General features: G+C 31.8%; 2 protein-coding genes across 2 annotated transcripts; one reads left to right on the forward strand and one right to left on the reverse strand.

Annotated features, from left to right (window-relative positions):
- Positions 1 to 1,078: 1,078 nt before the first annotated feature.
- On the reverse strand, positions 1,079 to 15,001 carry LOC146530384 (major facilitator superfamily domain-containing protein 6). The gene is made up of 10 exons (XM_085200945.1): positions 14,660 to 15,001; positions 8,798 to 8,943; positions 7,842 to 8,445; positions 7,219 to 7,409; positions 6,769 to 6,905; positions 6,386 to 6,501; positions 6,026 to 6,144; positions 5,623 to 5,749; positions 4,952 to 5,095; positions 1,079 to 4,515 (listed from the first exon to the last, which is right to left on the reverse strand). Exons 1-10 carry the CDS (start codon positions 14,721 to 14,723, stop codon positions 4,406 to 4,408), a joined length of 1,758 nt encoding a protein of 585 aa, XP_085057071.1. The 5' UTR covers positions 14,724 to 15,001; the 3' UTR covers positions 1,079 to 4,405.
- Positions 15,002 to 15,886: 885 nt separating this feature from the next.
- LOC146530385 (uncharacterized) lies at positions 15,887 to 22,153 on the forward strand. The gene is made up of 11 exons (XM_085200736.1): positions 15,887 to 16,098; positions 16,846 to 16,957; positions 17,305 to 17,421; positions 18,031 to 18,217; positions 18,817 to 18,929; positions 19,475 to 19,602; positions 19,850 to 19,985; positions 20,398 to 20,531; positions 20,976 to 21,108; positions 21,451 to 21,617; positions 22,085 to 22,153. The coding sequence occupies exons 1-11, from the start codon at positions 15,970 to 15,972 to the stop codon at positions 22,151 to 22,153; spliced, it is 1,425 nt and encodes a 474-aa protein (XP_085056862.1). The 5' UTR covers positions 15,887 to 15,969.
- Positions 22,154 to 24,121: the final 1,968 nt, after the last annotated feature.

The following is a 24,121-nucleotide window of genomic DNA, read 5'->3' on the forward strand; positions in this document are numbered from 1 at the left end:
CAAGCATTGTAAGCTATCTTACATCATGTATTATGTTCAATTTTATAACCTATTCGCCATTTTCTTTAGAATTCTGACACATCACATTAAATGCAACGAGATTTGTAAAATAAGTAAGATGTAAAGTTACACAATACAAAATTTTGTTGGTATATAAATTCAAATTCTAAATTTATAGCCTATGAAGGACTATCTATTTACTTTCTCTTGTTTAATTTATTTTATTATAGATGTACGTACATGGACGACTTACGCCTTTGAGTTTTAAATACAATAGAAGCACAGAACACATTTACTTGAATAGAAGTAGAACAACAGACCAGATCATACATAATACAAGCATTAATATGCTATGCTAACACACAGATAAAAAAAATATTTTTGAAAATCGATTTTTTTAACTAAAACAAATAAACACAAACTTAATTTATACATTTTCATCAAATAAGCGAAATTTTATCAAAAAATCATCAGTATATTTTTCACTACAGGGCTATAAAAAATTTACTGATGATTTTTTTCAGATGTTTTAAAAAATCCATTAATGATAATGATATGAAATGTCGATACAGTAAGTCGTTCACTGTGTATAAATATGTATTATTTATTTTAAATGTTAAGTTTTAGGCTATTCGTGGCGCAGGAGCACAGAGTGTGACTGTAAACGCGACTGTTGTTGATTTGATGCCCACTCGAGGAAATGAAATATTTATTAAAAAGCGTCGTTGAGTTCCACCACTCAACACGCAATGCTTCCAGAATTCGTACAAACTATTTCCGCTTTTCTTAATCGATTTCTATAATTTGGCTTTTCGGTAAGTGATTTAACTTTCAGCCATAAGGCGGCTCTTGTGAATTATATATTTGTATGTGTCATGGTGTGAAAGAAAGATTATTAATTTCATATATATGATATTTACTTGATTTTTGACGCCAAAATAATAGCTTCTAAAGTCAGGTCTTAGCAAAATCTGAATTTACACAAAATATAAAGTTACTTTTATTTTAACAGTGGGTATTTTATCAAAACAACACTTTTTATCAAAAGATTAGGAATATAAAGAAATTAAACAAGAAAAAAACAATAAAATAATTTTAATTATTCAATTCAGTAAAACTTAAATTCAATTTAAAAATTCAAAAATGTATAACACTATAAAATCTTAAATTATATTTATTACATAAGTATATCTAATTACGTCATATATTATATAATCAATAAAAATAAACATATAGTAGCCTCTAACTACAAAAATGGCACGATCAGTCTGTTACAAAATGAATATTTAAGTAATTTTTATGATCTTTTTTAGCTTCACGCTGTATCCCGCACGTACCAGGGGAGGCAGACAGAACCTAATGTTAAGACATTTAATTCCCATTAAGATACTTTTTGCCGAATTCTGGAGGTATTGCGTGTCGAGTGGAGAAACTCAACGCCGCACTTTTCCTCGTTAGCAGAGCAAAAAAATACAAATTTTAAAAAATAGTAATTCATTCCCTCAAGTGGGGATAGAAGCCACAACCATCGCGGTCCCGGCCCCTTTTAATTCATTTTTTTTTTCATTTTCATAAGAGCGAAAAAAACATCTGTCCACATGTCTAGTTCATTGTATGTAACTGAATACTTTCTCCGAGAGACAATCCAGTTTAAAATAATATTAAACTTGTCAGGGAGTTTCTATACAGACGCCAAAATCTTTTACTACGATATAACAGTTCTTTTAAGAACAGAAAAATCAAAATCGTCGTAAAAAAGTTTAGCTGAAGCTATTTTCTGCCGTGACGACCACTGAATGACTGAATAACAAACTGTTTGTTAATATTATTACACTAATTTGTATGTGTTTATAAGTTTAGTTTTACAATATTTTTCAGGCCTATGAGGTTTTTTAAACGGTTTTTTAATTTTTCAGCCTTAACAACACAACATATAATTTAGTATACAAAAATAAATAAACAGAAACCCGCTTATGCTGTAAATAGTACATTACATTAAAAACTAAATTGAAACAAGTTTTTCAAGGCATAGTGATATCCATAATTTTCGATTTAAATTCGATTAATAAAAAAGACATCAATATAAATTATAGGTTTTTAAATATATTATGTATGCTGTAAAATAAACTCGCATTATATTGTACTGCATATATCACTGTATTATAAATAGCATAAATAAAAAAGAATTTATGACAAAAGAAGTGAACATGTTTACACATACATTTCAATTATAAAACAAGAACATAAGTGAATATTCTAAAAACAAAAGCTTTGTGCAATTTTTTAAGACATTAATAAATTAACATAAAATGTCACATTTTTTGTTCTCTGCACTTAATTAAATTTTTTTTTTTTAATTATTTTGTCTCATAACCAAAAAAAACTTAAATCAAAATTTTACCTTAAAAAAATCCATCAAAAATATAATGTTGAGGTTTAAAAAACAAAAGCTTTATGCTTATTTTTATATGAAAGGCGGAGATAAATGTTGATGTCATATTTTTGGATTTTGCCAAATTTATAGGTAAATACATAAAACTCCGTCAATCAACACGCAATGCCTCCAGAATTCGGCAGAAAGTGGGGAACGGAGTGTCTTAGCACTAGGTTCCCTCTGCCTACCCTGCTGAAGCTTAGAGATACAACGTGAAGCTGATTTGATTTATTTAAAACTAAAATGAATAATTTTGAACTCAATTTTATTGAATTTTTAATTTTACGACATATCATCTTCCATTCCTTCGTGTCTTTAATTGTTACACTGTTACGTTAAGAACCTTTTGTTTTTTTTATTAAATACAAATGTTTTGTATATCTGTCTGAAATGGCAAATAAAATAAATATATTTTTAACTAGCGAACAGCAGCCAGCTTCTCCCATTTAAACTACACAATTATTTACTTATGAATCTGAATTACTTTTGTGTTCTCATGACGTAATCACTCCATACATTGAAAAATAAAGTTTACCCATTAGTAAGACTTCGCTGTCGGTCTGTCACAAGGCATATCTCATAAATCGTGATAGTGAGATAGCTGAAATGTTTACAAATGATGTATGTCCGTTGCCACTACACAAATACGAAAAAACAGAATAAAAGAAATATTTTAGGGGGCTCCCATACAATAAACGTGATTTTTTTTATAGATAATACACTTGCCTATTTTTTTACATATTTGTTTAATTTTTAATAAATTAAATGTAAATACAAAATCATATTCAAATGTTTTAAGCAAATCATGTCCATTGCACACATAGCAAAGGATATTATTTATTTACTTTTTTACTTATTACTTGTCCGATAATTCAAAATGTCGATAATAAATACATAAAAAAGTACATATTTTAGATTAAAAATATATATAACAATTTTTTTCTACATTAAATTTTAAATTTGATTAAAATAATGTTATAAGTAAATAAAAAAATACGCAGTCAACCGTATTTGTAAAAATAATTGTTAATCTAGTTGCCATTAAAACATCCGCCTAAAATTTAAAAAAATACTTATTAGTATTATTCATTTATTTTTACGTATAGTTCAGAATGATTTATTGTTAGAACTCTAGTGTAGGTTCAAGTCCCATCTCACAATATGACACCTATTGTTTTATCTTAATAACTAATTTAATTACAGAAAATTAATGCACAATAGTTATATATACATATTAAAAATGACTAAAATCTCTATAGTACTTTATAATATTAAATATAAAAACCTGTTTTAAAAATCGTATTAATATAAAGGAAAAAAGTCCAGATTGATACAAAAATTTATAAAATACTTAACAATTCATTTTTATATATATAACGACAAGCTCTTCAAGTAAATAAAAAAAAAAAAAAAAATTACTATACTTAACAAATTGAATCAAAATACAAGTTTTTTTGGTAAACATGTAAAATGTTTCCAGACAAAAAAAAAATTGATTAATTGTTTTTTTTATATTGGCTCATTTTCTTTATGTACTTGAAATAATGAGTACCATATTTGACAAATTATTAAAAATGTCAATTGTTTTTCTTTAATTATTATCTATAAATTTATGTTTGGGGGAACGACATATTTTAGTTTAAAAAGTCTTTAAGAAAAAATAATAAAAAAATATATATTACACTTACAAATTACTGCATTTGTTTCTTTTAATTTACTTATATTACACAACAAGACAGCTACGTATATAAAAAATTAAATACTCAAACTGTTATTATTTCAATTAAAAATATGTAAACACGACATAAATATGAACGTGTTACTTTTGACAGTCTCTATGATCTGTACAAGATTTGAAATTCAAATATTTAAAAAAAATACTACATGGTATTTTATTTTTACTTTACGATATATTAAAATATATATATGAATAAATTTAATGTTATCAATTTAAAATTACGTACTTTCAGGCTATCTATCTTCGGACTTATCTAAAGATACGACTGTGTCGCGATAGATGGCGTTGTTCGTTTGGAGCATTTTCTCTCCTTCCGGTGACGTCACTTCCTCTGCTTTTTCGGCTGAAATAGGAGAATCCATATATTAATATATAAAGAGAATCCATATATAAAGAGGAATGCACATTTTTTTTAATAATGCATCCACGAATTTCATTGTTTTAAGAAAAGGTCGCCGAGCAGGAAATGGGGTTACTGAACGATTACGTGGGTGCGCTGACTCAACTTTACGAGACAAGTAAAAACAATATTCTACAAATATATTGTCCTTTAAAAAATCTAAAATGGTATATGTTTATCTCTGAAAATTGAAACCGCGCTTGTACGCCAGTATTGAATATAACTAAGATTACAATTCACTAACATTTGACACATTCCATTCCCCACTTTCTGCCGAATTTTCGAGGCACTGGGGGTTGAGTGGTGGAACTCAGCCTTTTTAAAAGATTTACTTTTTTATATTTTGTGGCTATAAATGATATCAAGAATAAGGGCATACCTTTATCATTCCTTGTTACTGTCGCGAACAACAATGCGTGTATGGCTGAAGCTGCCAGCGCTAAGCCAGATAATATTCTGAAGGAAGTTCGACCTCCGGCGTAACTGTATAACTGACCACCTAATAAGGATCCTAGGGCGAAACCTGAGGGAAAATATTTAAAACATAATGTCGTGGCGCCGGGGCATTCACGTGCGACTAACGGTAACTACTCGGAGTAATGAATTACTTAATATTTTAATTTCCTCACATTGGTAACATACACTCAACACGCAATGTCTCAAGATGTAGACGGTGCGTGGGGAACGGAGTGTTTAAATTTAAGGTTCACTCTGTCTACCCTGCTACATACTAGATGCAACGTGGTGCTAAAAAATTCATGTCATCGACGAACCACACTGCCCATCTTTTATAATAAAGGAGGTTATGGATAACAATAACATTCCAATTTAAATAAAAAAAAACCATTATTTTATCTTCTTTTTAAGGTTCCGTATCTCAAAAGAAAAAAAATCAAACATTTTTCATTTCTATAAAGTGACCCTAGACTTTGTCGTCTTCAGCCCGTCTGCCAAACTCATTTATCTCGAGATTGCGTAGAGTTATCAAGTTAAAATTACTATCAAATGCGGGGGAGTCCGACTCGCACTTGACCGTTTCGTTAAACTTACCGAGACCATCGTCCATACCAGCAACGATTCCTTGTACGGTCGCCGAATAGCCTTCGGGTGCGACGTGAGCCGCATACCCCACTATGGTGGAATAGCATAGTGCATATGTCGGGCCTTGCATTACACTCTGTTAATGGAGGAAAAAAATAAAACAATAAATATGAATATTATACCGTACTGAGGCCGTCGTGGCGCAGAAGCACAAGTGTGGCGACTGTAAGCGCGACGGTTATGAGTCCGATTTCCACTGGCGGGAATGATTGATTTACCAAAACAAAACGCGGCAACGAGTTTCGCCCCTCAGCAAGCAATTTCTTGAAAATTCAGCAGAAAGTGAGAAACACAGTATCTTGACACTAGGTTCCCACCACCGACCCTGCTTTGCTAGATATATTATACAAACCTCAATAAAAACAAGATGCCAGGGATGCTGTATTAAGGAGATGAGAGCCAATCTAATGCCGTAGCAGAACAATGAAAAAGTCATCGTCATACCGTAACCCCATTTCTTGATTATTTTACCTGAAAACCAAAAAAGAAACGGTTAAGTGCGAGTCGAAATCGCCCACTTAATGGACTTCCGTACCAATATCAGGATCGTAGGTCAACGGGAAGTACAATTTATAAAAGTTGACAAATTAAGGTTTGCGAGCGAGGAGTTTCATTACTATTACTAGAACACCGAAAGTCAAGCATGCCAAAAAACACCGAAATGTTATTGATATGTTAAGCTTCAATAAAAAAAAATAGAAAAAAGTCTCACCAGAGAAGAAAAAAAATAGCAGTTCCCCAATAAAACTCTGAGCGGCGACCACAACGCCCTCTATCAACTTAATCTTTGCCGTACTACCCGTTTGTTCTGCTAATTCTTCTAAAAACCTGGAAAATATACATGTAATGTTTATAAAATTATGGACTTTACGAAATATATTTTATAAAAAAAAATTAAAAAAAGGAATTAACAAACAATTTAAGTTCGGAAACTTAAAGGGTAAAACTGAATGACACTTGAAAATACAACTATTTTGAAATCGCCGACTGACACTTCTTCTTTCTTTTGTTAATTCCTTTTTTTAATTTTTCTTTCTCCATTCTGAACGAGGGTTCCGACCCTAAAAAATAAGTATCTGTATTTAAATAACTTACCAAAACATATAATATATGACAAAACTGTCAAATGTACCCGCGACCACCGCGAAGGTTATAAAAACTAAAACCCTAGGTATTTTTAGGACATCTCTCAGTGCTTTTCCAGAATCTTCTGGACTCGTGAGTGAGGGTAGCTGTATGTTAGAAACAAACAATTATTAGTAATTATTAGAGGTAAGCCAAGCCAACTTTCGAGAATAATACGTGTTGAATGGGGGAGCTCAATGCTGCGCATTGTCTTAGTGAGAGGGAGAATTGAAAATATTAAATTCACTCCCCCGAGCGTGAATCGAACCCTAAACCTGTCGCATTAACAGTCACACGGTGTGCCTTTATCTCTAGCCAGAGAGATTTTTTTCTTTAAGTACGAACCGCCCATCGCTATAATGATAAAATGTTAATAATACATTATTCCTAATAGAATATTAGATTTAAAAAAACACTCACACTTAATTTTCTACAAGCCACCAAATCAATAACTGTCGCTACGATCGCTATAACGAACGCTGGTGTAAAATCCTTATGTAGGTCACTGCTCGACGTGGCATCGACTAAGCAGCCCCCTATTAACGCTGTTATGCCATAGCCAGCTGTGCCCCATGCTCTTTGTGCCCCGTATTTGGAACCCCGCTCGGGACCTAGTTTTGTAAAAAAAAAGATATCAATTAATGACACATTTACATACTATTTTATTAGGATATTGTTAAAGAAATTATCAGATTTAAAGATATAATTAAATTTTAATTTCATCTTATCAGTTGCGTCGAGAGCAGTCTTATGATTAATATTTTGACAAAGAAAAACCATTAAAAATATATTAAGCTTGTTCCAAGTCGTCTCCATAAAAAAAAACACTATGAAAAATCGTATAAAAATGACAGATTCCAATTCATAAGTAATATTTTGTTTATTTTCAATTATAACAGTAATTACGGCGAGACTAAGTTATATATTACAAATTAAACTAAGATTTATAGTTAATAAAATAAATCATAATAACGCCACACCGGCATTGAAAATCAAATAAATCATGTTAAATACATGCTAATTAAGACTTTAAATAAGCTCACCTAAAACATCGAAACACACAGCATCGCCTATGCAGTTGGCAACATTGAATGCAACAGTTCCAACACACATCAGAACAACAAACGCCCAAAACGTCGCTGAAGTATAAAAACTACCACTCTCTACAGTTTCTGGTATAATTATTTCTTTTATTTTATCTTTGTCTATTACTCCCAAGCTGTTTATATTAGAATTACCAACTTCTCTCCTACTTCTATTTAGTAAGCTCTCATTTAAACTATCCTCAAAACATAATAAATTACAATCCTTTTTAGGAATACACATATCACTTCCATTAACATCGGTCGCCATTTGTAAAATTGAACACGAATTGTTTTTATTATCTATATACATTGTGTTTATGTATGTCGAATTTGACAGGTACACTTGGAATTTATAATCTGCGGTGCAGTTCCAGTGACAGGTGTACTTTTCCAAGATAGCGTCTGTCCTGTCAATGTATGGTTTAACAAGTACTGTGTCGTTGAGTTGGTAGACAGATTTTTGAATCACATCGGGTTCATGGTCTTCAGGGAGGAACCATAAAGAACAGTATGACCCACTCATGACTAGAATAAGAGTAATAAAGACCAGCTTTCTGTGATTCTGAAATTAGCAAAACAATTAAATAGTTAATTACATCGTTTTTGATATTCTATTTGAGTTACTTTTTTTTAGTTATGATTAAAAACTAATATAAGTTTACAAGGTTCCTCATAGAAGGAAAGAGATTTCTATATTATTTTGGAAACGTTACTTAAGCGCAACATTTGTTTTCTTTTCCTGTTTATATTCTCTCGGTAAAAAAATATTAAATATTGTTAAATAATTTAAATAGGGACAATGTTAATAAGAATTTACTTAAAGACACATTTTTTTCTTCTACTGACATCCGTCGCCATTATAGTGTATAATAAAACATATTAAATATATTCTTATTTATTTCATAAAGACTCACCGGCCAAAAGTCAACAATGTAACCAAACAACGGTTTAGCTACGGCCCACAACAAAGGCAGTACCGCCGTCACCAGCCCCATGACTGATGGGGACACGCCCAATTGCCGTCCGAAGACATTTAGTTGGGGCAGAAGAGGGCCTAGAGCTGTAAAAAATATTACTACTTATTAATTTATGGGGCAAAACAGCTTTAAATATAGTTTTTACTAAGCCGATTTAAATGTAGTTTTCACTATTGTATTTCGACAAACTTCTCTTAATGAGTTTGAGATAGAAACAACAATTAAGTACTGGATTTATATATTGTATACAAACCAACACAGCTTTGTTGTTGAAAAAAAAGCTGTTGTGAAAGTCACTCAATGACATGAAGACGAGAAATGGAAAATGCAGGTAAATAACTAAAAACTAGTATATTTATAATATAAAAAGTGCATGTAAACATTTAGAATATTTAGTAAAATGTGTCCTCTAACAAAATTTCAAAGAGTGCAAATACGTCATTGTTGCACCAAATGAACGAATTATTAAAAACGCGGACAAAACTACAGGAAAAACACTACCATTCCCCTGCAGTTGTAAAGTTATTATTATATTACACGCGATTGTAGAATGACAATAATGTCGTCACTTAAGTATTATTTTTATCTTTTAATTACCTACTCGTTATAATAAGCGAATGAATTAGTTTATGAAGGTATTATAAGTCTCTAAAGAAAATAAAAATATTAAAATGTAGGTACTTTAGTAGTCAAAATGTCACAGAGCATATAATAGGGTAGCCAGGGGGAACCTAATGTTAAGACACTCCATAGCAAAGGCACCGCCGAATATTCCAGGCATTGTTAGTTGAGTGGCGGAACTAAACGCCGCACTTTCCCTTTTTACCAGAACGAGGAATTGAAAATATTAAATAATTCATTTTCCGCGAGTGGGAATAGAACCCACAATCGTAGTTTGTTTTAGTCACACACTTGTGCCTGTGACCTAATTAATTACATTTCAATTATTATGATTAATTATATTATTAATGATATTATGCTAATTAATTACATTTCAATTATTTGCATTTCTATTTCGATTCGTATAGAAAGTGGAGAAAGGGGGTGTCTTTACATTAGGTTGTCTCTGCCTACCCTGATATGCGTGATTATTTGCACGACAATTGTTTAACCTGCTATCGCTATATAATACTTAGAAGATTACTTCCATCATATCTCAGTAATAATAATTATGTTATAAAGTATAAGATCACTGTATACATCAGTTTGTGGCAAGGTCGCTAATAAAATTATTTGAGAAAATTGTATGTTGACCCACCATTCCATTTTACCTTACCTTACCTTTTACCTAAAAAGATTATTTTCTTTTTTATATGTATATCTTTACGCAGTGTCTCTTATATAGCAGGATAGGCAGAGGAAACCCCTTTCCCACATTCCGCTCAGTGTTGAGTGGTGTAATTTATTACCAGAGCAAGAAAATGAATGAAAATAATACATTCTTCCGAATGGGAATCAAACTTACAAGCGTCGCATTTACAGACATTTTGCGGTTTTGTGCGCGTGATTATATAATTTACTAAGATATACAAATCAGCTTCACGCTGTATCCCGCACACGGCGGGATAGGCAGAGGGAACCTAGTATTAAGACACTCCGTTCCCCACTTTCCCATCCACACCCGACCTTAGCTCCGCGAGTGAACTATCCAAGACAAAGAATTTTTCAAATTGAACCAGTAGTTCCTGAGGTTAGCGCGTTCAACCAAACAAACAAAATACAAAATATTCACATAACAAAATCATTCATCTCGTGAGATAATCTCGTGTTTATAATAAATAACGACAGTTAATAGAATAATATCGGCCCCAAGTGTTAAATGACGGGGGGGTACACCGTTGCGGCCTTGATCTTTGTACAGACGGTTATTTGTTACGATAAATACCGTGTAAACACATATATAGCGCTATATAACAAAGGTGGAAAGAGGAGAAGGGAGTGTCTTAACCCTATGTGTGGAAGAAATTAGATGCTAGAAGATTTAAACACAGCGGCACAGCGTCCGACTGTAAACACAACGATAATAAGTTCGATTCCCATTGGAAGAAATGAAGGTCACGGGTTCAATGTCCATCTTGCACAAATATCATCGCAAGGATCATAACATGAACAATGTATACAGAATTAGTGTTAATGAAGGAAATTAAATGATTATCAGCTTATTTTTGCTTATTTATACACCTATGTATTTTATAAGTTATATTGCAGCAATAATCATAATGGCGCAACGGCACAGCGTCTGACTGTCAGCACGACGGTTGTCGTTTAGGTTCACACTCGGGGGAATTAATTATTTTCATTTCCTCGTCCTGGGAAGAAAACATGGCGTTGTCACACACATTGTGCGTTGAGGCTAATGTGGATATCTTATATGGATTAGTAGAATAGTTTGACTTTAGGCCATAAATGATGAAGGAATTTTGAATTTCTCCGCTCTCTTGTAAAACAACGCTCGGCGTAGAACTCTACGAAACGTCACTTATATTTTTGATGAGAATTTTTTTCAAGATATACCTTATTATGTTTATTTTATTTTTGTATAAAAATTGTTTCAATCAAATATTACAAGATATTACTGTTTCAACTGCAATATAATTTTGCCCTATATACCGCTCGACTTGCGAGACATTGCGTCCTCCATTGCATTGCGAGATCCACTATTCTGCTGAATGGTGGAACTCCACTACGCGCTTCATCTACCAGAATGGTAAAATGAAATGAAATTAAATATAATCATTCCCCAAGCGGTGTTCGAACCCATAATGGTAGTTTTTACAATCAGACCCTGTCCCACTATGGCACGGAGGCATCCCGCCAATAGTAGGGTAGGCAGAGGGAACTTGGAAAATGGAAACCTAGTGTTAAGACACTCCGTTATCCGTTCTGTTTTCTTATTCTTGAGTTATTGCGTTTTGTGGAACCTAAATAATATATATTTTTTCATTTCTCTGAGTGGGAATTGAACAGACAACCGTCGCGTTTACTGCGGCACACTTGTGCTCCTGCGCCACGGCGGACTCTATGTTTATATTTACCATTAATCTACTAATAGCTTAAAAACAAACACTTAACTTTATTGATAAGAAAAAGAAATATTATTAAAAACATTGTTTTCTAAAGAAATATTAGTAGGTGTACTTTTAATATGAAGAGTTAGTTATGTTATGTGGAAAGCTCTCAAGAACTACTGACTCAATTTTTTTTTAGTTGGATTATTATGGATAATACATTGATCGAGGAAAGCTGTATGCTTTTTAATAAGTCACGTTAATGGTTTCGATGTTACCCATTGTACCCATGGAGTAGTAATGGGGGGAAGGGGCAGTATGTATCCAATCCAGAATTTTTACTAATACCTAAAAAACCTCCACAGGAAAATATGTTTAAATACGCCGACTAGGTACTGTGCCAACTCGCTGTTAGAGTTACCTACCAGATTTAGAATTTGCCGTATGTGTTAAGCATCGAGTAATTGATTCCATTTCAAATCTAGTTTAAATATAGAACACAATCAATCATAATTTTAAACATCAATCTTATTTTATCTGTAATTATAAGATAATGATAAATAAAATATGATAATTTTGTTACGTCATTTTATATTTTAACTTCCTTTTACCATTGTTGTTGTTGTAGTAACAATTACATATGAGGCCGCGATGGGACAGTGCCACAGAGTCTCACTGTAAACGCGACGGTTGTTGAATCGATTCCCACTCGGAGGAATGAAATATTTAAGATTAGAGGCCGACGTTGCCGAGAACGCCGCACAAGGGTGTGCCGTGTGATTGTATCGGAATGATGGAAATATTATTTATGAATATTTTAACTTCTTCGCTCTGGCTGCGTTCAAAAAATTTTGAGCTTTATAATATTAGTTTAGATCTAACATATAGCAGGGAAGGCAAAGTGAATCTAGTGTCAAGACACTCCGTTCTAAGCTTTTCAACCGAATTGCTAGAAATTTAAAAGTATTGATTCCTCCGAGTGAATATATAGCATTTATTTTTAGCTGTACCAATCTATCTTTATTACAATTTGTGTGGATTTTTAGATAACTGATATTGGGTATTGGCACTTTTACTAATAGTTTGCACTTATCAATGTGTTAAAATATTTTGATTAAGCCATACATACATATGTATTAAAACATACACAGATAACATATCCAATCTATTGTTTACTTTATGATGGAAAACTTCTGATTCAAATGAAAATCTATGTGGGTACTTCAGGTATTTTTAGGGTTCAGCTCTAAAAGAAAAGAAAATGAACCCTTTATGGGATCCCTTTGTTGTCTGTCCGAATGCTTGTATGTGTCTATCTATGGCTGTGAAGACCATTTTTCTAACGTTCGCTTGGGGCAGCTGAAATTAGTATCAAATATCCAGATCTAGAGTCCATTGGAGCACGGAAGAATATTCCGTTTTCCATCTATTGCGTTTTTTGATAAAAGGAGCAAAAATACAATGGAGTGTCTTGACATACTGGATAATTTTAAAATTCATATCATTTTTCTCAGAAAAAAATCCAACCAAGTCCATGTTAACTATACCCTATTATAGGTCACTGTACAAATAAAAATAATGTTTTATAGGTCACAATTTGATGGATTTACTATATTAATTTAAAAAATAAAAATATTTATAGATTTATGGAATATGCTGACAGTAAGCAATACTTTCAAACTTATTGTAATATTAAATTATTATTGGAATAGAATACCGGTAAAGTATGGTGAATATATACAAAATTAAGAATTTCTTTTTTGTTAAATGACATATTTACTTTTTAGACTCGAAGTACAGTTAAGGAAAATTTCAGTGACAAAGACAGTTTTTATTACTCTGTGATTAATTGGATCTAGTTATAAATATTAGTATTTATATAATTATGATTGAAATTTGTGGACATCAATAAAATTATTTGTATAGTTATATTTTAAAATTTTATAAAATTTGAAGTGAAAAGAAATAAAAATCAAAATCAGCTTCACACTGTATTCCACACACAGCAGAGTAGGCAAGTAAACCTTGTGTTAAGACACTCCATTCTTTGTTCTATTGTCGCCTTGACAGTTCCCCAACTGGGTGTAGAATCCACAACCAGTCGATTATACAGTCACACAGTACATTACATTTAATATTATTCTATTTCTATGTTTTAATATTTTTGATTGAATAACATAAAACTGACAAAAAAATATGAATATAAGTTGTTTTATTAGAACAAAGAAACTAAAACTTCCTTTGTAATTAATTTCTTTGTTAGTATTACTATAAGATATCTAATAATAATCTCAATGCAATATTATTATGATGAAATAGACTATGAAACGAAAGCATCTGGCTCTAAGCATGATGATTAAAGGTATAATTCCCACTTGGTAGAAATTAATTATATTCATTTTCTTGCACAGGTAACAAAAAAAGCTGAACTGTCAAATTGGGCAGTGCATAGGGAATGGAGTACCATAACATTAGGTTTCCTCTGGTTACCCTGCTATATGCTGGATACAGCATGAGGCTAACAAAAATATTAAATTGAAAGCATATAAGAATATGCACAGTATGTGTACTTGAAACAATCTAGGAGACCTACATTTCTTATTGAAATTTACTTAAATGCCATCTAATCTTATTTGCATAACTTGTTTTATAAAGTGTATAAACATAATTTGACAACAATCACAAATATTGAATAAACTATTAGATAATATATTTGTTCTTTATACAAAAAATAGAAAAATAAATAAAATAATATTTTAAGAAAATATAGTAAATAATAGAAGAAACTTACCAGCAAAAAAGAAGAAGAAATGTAGCTTTATTGGCAGCAGGCCTCTGTCGATTTTGTACTTCATTTTTGTTAATTAATTAAAATTGATGGAATAAATAACTAAACTGAAATAAAATTTATATTTAATATTATTTATTATTGCATATTTTGTTTATTTCGTACGCTAGTCGCCTATTTAGTCGTATACGTTGACTCGAACACTTTTTAAAGTAACATTACACATAGCTATTTAGAGTTCAACTAAAATGCAATAATCGTTTATAAGTCTACAGGAGAATGTAATCTCGAACGTTATCTATACACTGATAAAACGCAGTTCTTCTTTGTTTTGCATTTTGACATTGAAATTTGAGGTTTGACAGCTGATTAATGTACAGTACAGATAAAGAAAGTCGCTATAGCTTAAAAATGTAAAAAAGTATGAACATGGTGGAATGTATTGCTGGCCGTTTATAAAGCTGGTTATTGTCATGTATCACTCGAGAGTATTAATATTTAAAGTAAATTGTGTAAAATTGTAAATTATAATAATAAATAAATTATAATATGGAATAAAATTGAATATTAATTGAATTTATATTATCATATTTCATGATTTCATAGAATTAAAGTTAAATTAAAAAAATACTTTTATAAATGAAACAAATTCGTTGAAAGAATATTATAAAGCTTTATAAATATTATAAACAAATTAGTAGATATTGTAAAGCTTTGTCAAAATAATTCAATATTTTTCTAACTTTTAAAACTTTAATGATATTTCTTAGTTTGCTATTAGTAAAATTTTATCAATTCCTACAAATTATCGCAACTTAAATAAGTCTCCCACATCGGCGTGTGATTATGCTGAATGATCTATGATCACCACAGAATAGTCTGGTGTCCACTCTGAAAATTTTACAAACAAAAATTGAAATTAAAAACTGAATTTAAAAAAAAACCTACACACTTTTACTTTAAAACATCTCTACATACGCCCATGATCCTGAAGTGCCCGGAATATAAATAAAAAAATATAATAATTCTGTCTTTTATTTTACTGTTTTATTACTTTTATATTACTTACATCATACAATTAATTTATATTTCTGTTCTTAGAGCACTTTAATGTTTCTATCTTAACATTTCAATACAGACAACTGAATGTGAACAGGCGGCTTTATAATAAAAAAAAACAAAATAACCGTTCATTTGTTTTTAGAGTAAATTTCGAATATAAATCAAAAATTGACAAAGAAAATTGAACGACCTCTTTAAATATAAAAATTTTGTTATAAATTTTATAAATTAAGGTTGAAAAAAGTTTAAATATGGACGAAGAAGAGTTTGTAGGTTGCATTAGTTGTATGAGTACAAACGACTTGTGCGATTTATTCGTTTCTTATGCAAACAATGAACAGACTTTTGGACAAATGCTAGAGAATTGTTTTGATGTTAAGGTTTGGCTTTTTAGTTTTTATTTTTATTATAAGTTAATTATTGCAAAATATTTTAAAGTGTAAGCCGCAATAGTTCGTTAGAGCGCTTGAGTTTCTTGAGCCAGGAGCCACCGGTTCGAATTTTGTTATATTTTAATTTTATATCGAATGCTCATGTAATTTTGTAATTTCATACATTTTTACCCCGTTGTGTTCTTAGAATATTAAAAAATAAATAAAGAAATAAGTACAACTTTACAGGTTGCAAAATTTGCCCGCCAATATACACATCTCACTACACAAAAAAATATCGCTTGTAAAATACAAAGAATTAGATAACAAAATTAATTCTTAGAAATGTTAGGTTTTGTGTCGCGACTTCGCTTGCGTTAAATTATTTTGTAATAAATAAACGAAATAAATAATATTTTTCAAGATATAGTATTTTTTAAATTATATTCTTCAAAATTTGTTTTTCAAATTGTAAGATAACGTAACAAGTTTCAAGCAAAAGTGCGTCACAAACAAACAATCCTATTATGATATTTATAATATTAGGCATCAAAGATTTAAATTCAGATTTTTTTATTTACATACCTAGTTAGTTTGTTAAAGCTCGACATAATAAAAGCGCGCCTAACGGTTGTGGGTTCCATTCCCACTCATCGTTGAGGTAAATGAATTATTTAATTACCTCGCTCTGGTAACAAGACAAAGCGCGAGCGTCGATCATTTTAGTGACTTTAAATAATAATAAAATATTTTCAGGTGTCAAATGATTTTAAATATATTTGCGCCAATTGCGTAGAGAAGCTGGAAAAGGCATATACTTTTAAATTACAAACGGTTAAAACCATAGATATGTTACAAAGTATTAAAGGTAAGGTACTATAGGTACCTATTAGTGATTAGCTTTAACTTTATCATTTAATTGTCACTGTACCTACTACTCGAAGAAAGTGCGGTGTTGAGTTCCGCTATCCATCAAGTAATGTTTTTAAAATGGGCGTTACAAAAGACTGAAAATAATAAATAAATTATTCGGCATATAGAATTCGGCGGAAAGTGGGGAACGAAATTGTCATGAAGGGGACGGAGTGTTTTAACACTAGGTTTCTAAGACCCTCTATACCTTGCTACGTGAAGCAAAAAGTAAAGTGGTAAAGAGTTAAACTATTGTGCATATTGGCGATTCTTTTATTTCATATTTAATACATTTTTATTAAGACGAAGAATACTTAGATGAAAATATATTGGAAGCGGATGAATCTCAAGGATCACAAGTTCAAAAAGTAGTGATTGTAAAAAAGAAAACTACTGAAGAATATGAACGGGATGATGATGGTTTGTAATAAGAGCTTCACGCTTTTTTTTTTCATAGCAGATAAATGAAAATAACAAATATTTCATTCCCCGAGACGGAATTGAACCCGCAACCGTCGCGTTTACAGTCCCACACTTGCCCTTGCGGTACGACTGACGTCAAGTAGGTATTTAATATTTAAATATGGCAAAAAAATATAGTTACATTTTAGGATAATAATATTTTTTTCTAATAAATAGTATTATTTTTGTAATGTCTATAAAGCGTCATTCAGTCGGCGTTTGGTGTTATTTTAAAGAAAGTTTGTTCAAGACCAAGGGGGCCAACCTGGGGGCCAGTTGTGACGCAAGAGTACGCACGCTCGCAACGCTACGCAAGCGTGTGACTGTAAACTCGAGAGGTTGTGGTTTCGATTCCCAGTCGAGAAAATGAAATATTTAATATTTCATTTCTTCGCTCTGGTGTAGAGCCAAGTAGTGTAAGTCAACACGCAATTCCTCTAGAATTAAACTTGAAGTTCTGCCTACCCTGCAAAGTGCGGGGTACTCTTTGAAGCTGAAAAAAAAGTTTTCAATTCACATCATTCTGTACTATAGCGCACTTCGCAATTTCCTTAGACGAATTTGAAGAAGATCATGAAATAGAAGCCTTAGATGAGACAACATGCATTTATTGTAATTTACAACTAGATTCTATAGAAGATATACATCATCATATACGTATTGTCCATGGATTGGAACCCAGGACTGGACGGAAGGTGAAGGAGTGTAATATTTGTGGCGCTTCCTTAAGAGATCTGGCTGATCATTTTAATAAGTACGCCTTTAGCTTTGATTTTTTTTGTATTTCAATAGATATTTATGTTTCTTTAACATGTAACATGCCTTTACAACCATTACTTGAGAGAAGGAGATTCTAAGCATTAGATGGATTCACAGTGCGAGTGGCTATCACGTAGGGTCACAAGTTCAGAGCATTTGAGTTTTAAGGATAATTAATCCTTAAGTGCGACTAATTATTTAAAAGGTTCCCTCAAATATTATTTATTCAATTAGGTTATTACAAGTATACAAATGTAAGTAATGTCAGTCCTACAGGAAATTATTCTATTAATGCCGTCTTCGAAGTATATTATACCGTTGTTGACCATAGGGCGTATCTAGAGATAGCATCCAGAGGGGGTCTGAACTTTAGCTTTGAACAGATCTGTTTGTTTAAACGTTTACTTATTTATTTTTTCTGGGTGATTTTTTTGTTAATAAAATGTCTGGGATGGGCACAAAACTATCCTGGGGTAGGCGTGGACCACCCGGCCCCCTTTTTCCTACGCCTTCCTACCTGTGCCACGGCGCCGCTATGGCTTCAATTTTTTTTTATAAAGATCTAATATAACATTTATTTTTCTTTGATATTAGGTGTCATAATCAAAATTCTGATGCGTCAGGGCGACAGTATGCGTGCCATTTCTGTGATAACGTATATAATAGTAAGAAAGCTTGTTTCACACATTTGAGGATGAAGCACGGTTGTAAGTTGTTTTCTTAGCTATTTGATCATAATCAAATAGAATAGAATTAAAATAGATTAAAAAAGAGTAGAATAGGCGGAGATAATTAATGGATACATCACTTGGTTTTCAATTATAAGTTAATTTAATTTGGGGACTTCTTAAAGACGTTAATTTAATTTGGGGACCCCTTGAGTTGAAGATGTCAATGGGCGGAGGTTCCTCGTACCGTCACGTCTGCCAGATGGTAGACGGAATCTTCGTTTACCCCTTTTGGTAGTAAAAAATATGGAAATTGGTTAATAGAAGTAAAATTTAAATTTTAATATGGACTAATTTATAATATATCCGTATGTATTTATAAAACTCTTTTGTTACTGATTGACTGGCAGATAACGAACAGACAAAATTACTGGCTCTCTAACACTCTCTAAGAATCCTGTTTAGAGAGAGAGAATTCTAAGAGAGGATTTCAAAAAAATCCTGAATGGGAAAAATGGATTTTTATACTTTACGCCACAATTAATAATATTGAATCTTGTATAAAAATGCTGTATCGATTTTAGTAAAACTCTGTAACGATCATACACCAAAATATTCGTCACGTGATCGTAAGAAATGTCACATTTGTGGACGGGATTTCAGCCAAAAGCAAATATTGAATAATCATTTGTGGAAAGCGCACGGTTTTGAGGTAATTCCCCCAATTAACTTTACTTAATTAACGGTTTTTACATTTTAATTAGAATTTCGAATTTGAAATTGTTATTCAATTTTATATCTACGAGTATACTGTATAAATATTTAAATAGAAAATAAATTAAGCCTGTGTTATTCCTATGTATAAGCTTTATTGTAAAATTATTTATGATATATTATAATAGGATAACTTTGCTATTTTTTTTTTTTACGATCTAAAAATAATAAAATATACATAAAAGGTGGAGAAACGCAAAGCGTTCTTCTGTCCCCTCTGCTCTGAGAAAGTAAGTTACGGCTCCAACTTTAGTGCTCATCTTCTCCATCAACACCAAGTGACCGAGGAAGTCGAACAATTGGAATTCACCACTATGGATGGTAAGATAATGATTTGTTTGACCCGCACCTCTTATTTCACATAACAGATTTTGTTTTTTAGGTACTGCACAATTTACGAGACATTCAGTGTTGAATGGCGCAACTCAATACTGCGCTTTGTCTTGTTATCAGAGCAAGGAAATTAAAATAATTAATTTCCCCAACCCCACAACCATTGCGTTTACAGTTAGATAGTGTCCCACTGCGACGCGATGGCCATGTTTTTTATTCTTTAGTTACTCCAGAAATCGAAAACCCTCCGAAACCCTCTGCCTACCATGCTACAAGCGGGATACAGAGTAAAGCTGACAATGATTATTTTGGTGCAATATATATCTCTTGACATTAACATTGTCGATATATGTGATTTCTAAATTATTTACATGTACCGAATTTCTTCATTTCTTCATAGATTTCCTCATATACAAGAGTGTAATACAAGAAGAAACTAAATTCCGTTTTCGTAAGACGACAGCGAGTAAACAAACTATAGAGGGGATTCGATCCCACTACATGTGTAGTCAGTCCGGGATATATGTTTATCAGGTAACATTTAAAATTCAGCTGTTTTTAATAGAAATTACAAAGATTTCGGTTTTCGTATGTCTAACAGAAAGAAGTTCTCGTAAGCAACGACATGTTTAGCTTTAATGATGACATTTTGTTCTTACTTGTCATTGGCTCCCTTTTTTTGATGGTCAACAACTTCGTAAATAATATCGTAAACAAATTCATCGTTTTAAATTTCAAATGCCACGAGAAGCATTATGAAAACTGCATCAAAACTAACAAGAATAGGGTAGAGATCACACAAACACACATGTGATCATAGATCCACACATGAGATCACACGAACACACATGAGATTACCCATCCACACGTGTTATTATATACGCTTGTACATCTAGTAATAGCGAGAGGATGTCGAGTTAATAGTTAAATGCTTTGGTTTTGGCTCTCTCTCTCATTCAATTTCAATTGTTGTTTAAGGGCAAAGGTAAACGTCCAGCGCCAGAAAGGCAAATATACAAAACGGGTAAAGCGTGCCCCGCTCACATGATAGTCACTGAGACACTAGACAAGGTGCTAGTGACGTTTTACAAGACACACGTGGGACATGGGAGTAAGTGTTGCTATTCGTTTTTTTATATATAATATTGATTTTTTTTACCAGTTATGGCGCAGGAACACAAAGTGAGAGTAAATCAATTGGTTGTGGGTTCTATCCCCAATCGAGAAATGAAATATTTATTTAAATTTGTATTTCTATTTCTACGCTCTGGTGTCTCAGAATTCGACGGAAAGTGGGGAACGTAGTGTCTTAACACTAGGTTCCCTCTGCCATAGACAACATTCGAACAACATTTCAACTTGCATCTCTTTATTCATATATGTTCACATCTCACCTACGAGTCTCTATACAATTAAAAGTCAAACTTCAATCTCTAAAGTCATAACATTTTAGCATGCCCCTACTACGAGCCCAGGGAACCAAAAAGGCCTAAAAGCGAAGAAACTAACGAGACTTTACTAATATGTGATACGTGCGGTGCTCGTCTCCCGGCAGATCAACTACATGCACATGTGAATGCCCACGGAACTCACATGTTTACATGTGATTTGTGTTCACAGGTATCAGATAGGGTAGGGTAAATAAAAGCTGTAGTTCAATCTTAAAAAATATATTTATTTACTGAAAAGAAATATTCGAGAGGCTGTATTTGTATTTTTAACAACAAAAAAAACAGTCGAATTGATAACCTCCTTTTCTTACAGAAGTCGGTTAAAAATACAGTCGAATTTAAGGTTTTTTTGGCTGTTATATACAATTAACAATTACATTTATTTATATTTATTTATACAATAAATTCTATAATTATTTCAAATTTTAGTAGATATTCCTACATTAATCTGATTTAGATCTACATTGATCTGAACAACGCCTGATTGTAAATAATTGCGGCCACGACTCGTCGACCGTACTGTCATGTTATTTCCTCGTTCGCTATGCTATGCTATGCTTGACGTGGTAAATGCCTAAAATACATAATTAATCATAATTTAATATTTATTTGTATAATCATTAATATATTTTACAGTTATTTCAAACCGTTGAAGAATGGTCTCTTCATGTGAAAACGGAACATCAGACTGAGGATTTAGTTTAGATATTTTTTATTAATTTTCTTGTAGATTGTTTTGAAATTTCATATAAATAATTTAATTTAACAGGATTAAAGGCTCATAAATAAGTAATTATTACACGGGTATTTCAAGTGTTGCACTCGCGACGTTAAGTTCCGCCAGTCCACGCGCAATGTCTACAATCTGGGCAGTGCGTAGGGAACCCTGCTATATTCATCGTAAATATGGCTTATTTCATCTACTTAATGCCGAAATTAAAACTATTTTCATTATCCAGTAAGTGCGGGTACAATCCTTGTATATAATTTTTTTTAAATGTACCTTCTATGTTTGTTATAATTGTAAGTATCTGAAGAAAAGTTTTAATTGCCATAAAAAATACCTATTTTATTTTAAGTTACGATATTTTAATTTTTTTCTAATACTATTCATGTTAGAATAATAAATTTAAATGCATAAAAGTTTTATTTTCTAAATATGGTTTAATTTTGATCCCCAAAACTAGAAAAGAAGGAAAGCAGTTCTGCTGAAGGGAGCCGGCAACAGACTCAACAGTCGCCTTATGAGATAGGTACGAGTATAATCTATACTTGTAATAAAGTCCTAACGGAACAGTGCCTGTAGGTACATGGTAGGTATATCAGAAAAGAGTTATTGGAGATATTTATGAATGGAATAGAATCGGATTATCTTTAAATAAATGATCTCAGAAAATTGCTTAGCCGATTTAAATGCAGTTTTCACTATTGGATTAGCTATTATGGCATTCTTCCCTTAAAATTTAGTTATTATAATCGGTTTACAAACGAAAAATCTATATCAATGTAATGTACTTCAACTAAATTTCTAAGGTGCAATATGAGTTAATATATATATATTTTCCTTGATACATTTTTCTATGAAAAACAATTATAATAAAGGAAAGAACCGTTGAAACATAAATATAAAGAATTTAGGTATGGGGGAAAATCTCAACTTCATATCATAGTGACTGAGGAAACGTAGTATGCGTATGAAACACGCTTTTATCCACGCACCACGCAGAAATCAACGCCGCACTTTGGCATTATAGGAAGAAAATTAAAAAAAAACAATAAAAACAAATACAGTTTGCAGAATATTCATTACATGATAATACTAATACAGAATTGATAATCTCCTTTTCTTACAGAAGTCGGTTAAAAAATATACATGTCCTGAGTGAAATTCGAACCCACAATCATCGCAATTCAGGTCAGGAAATTAAAAGACTTCCTACTTTATTTTACTCCTATAAAGCAAAATACTGTTTTTTGGGTAAGTTAATGTTTAACATCATCGTTACCTCTACTGAGAATCGAAGTGACAACTAAAGTGCTAACATTCATACACTGCCCTTTTATGACGTAATAGCAATTATTAATAAAATATAAAAAGACCCGCGTCCATTATCTAATTCGCTCGTCGATTTATTCGTGTTGTTATAACTTCTTAACCTGTTTTACGGTCACTGTTGTAATGTTACTAGGTTTGTGAAATTTGCCAATTTTTTGGCTAAAACGATTGTATATATGAATGATGAATAATATGCGACGTTAAACTTCGAAATATAAAATACACGATATGGATAATTCAGAGCATAGAAAATATTTTTTGGTGTGAATATATATTTGTTAATTTATATAGATAATGAATAAAATAATTATTACGTCTTATTGGAACGAAGTTCCTTACGGCAGGCTTGGAAGGGATAGGGATTTCGCTGCGTGACCGAACTGAAAAAAATGTGTTAGTAAAACCGTTAAATGAGACGTGCGCAGGCGCGACAGTCGCATACACAGACGAGTAGTGTATAATACCTTTCTCTTTCTCCCTCTTTCTTTTTTTAGTTGATAATTTGAATTACGATGTTTTTTTATTTTACGTAATTTATTATTTCCTAAAATACTGAATTTCCTAAATACTTTCTTGTACTTAAATAAAAACTAATCAGCAAAATTTAAGAGAAAAAT

This window comes from Heliconius melpomene, chromosome 17 (assembly GCF_056956725.1).
Source record: "Heliconius melpomene rosina isolate 202511_hmr_F chromosome 17, ASM5695672v1, whole genome shotgun sequence".
Taxonomy (NCBI): domain Eukaryota; kingdom Metazoa; phylum Arthropoda; class Insecta; order Lepidoptera; family Nymphalidae; genus Heliconius; species Heliconius melpomene.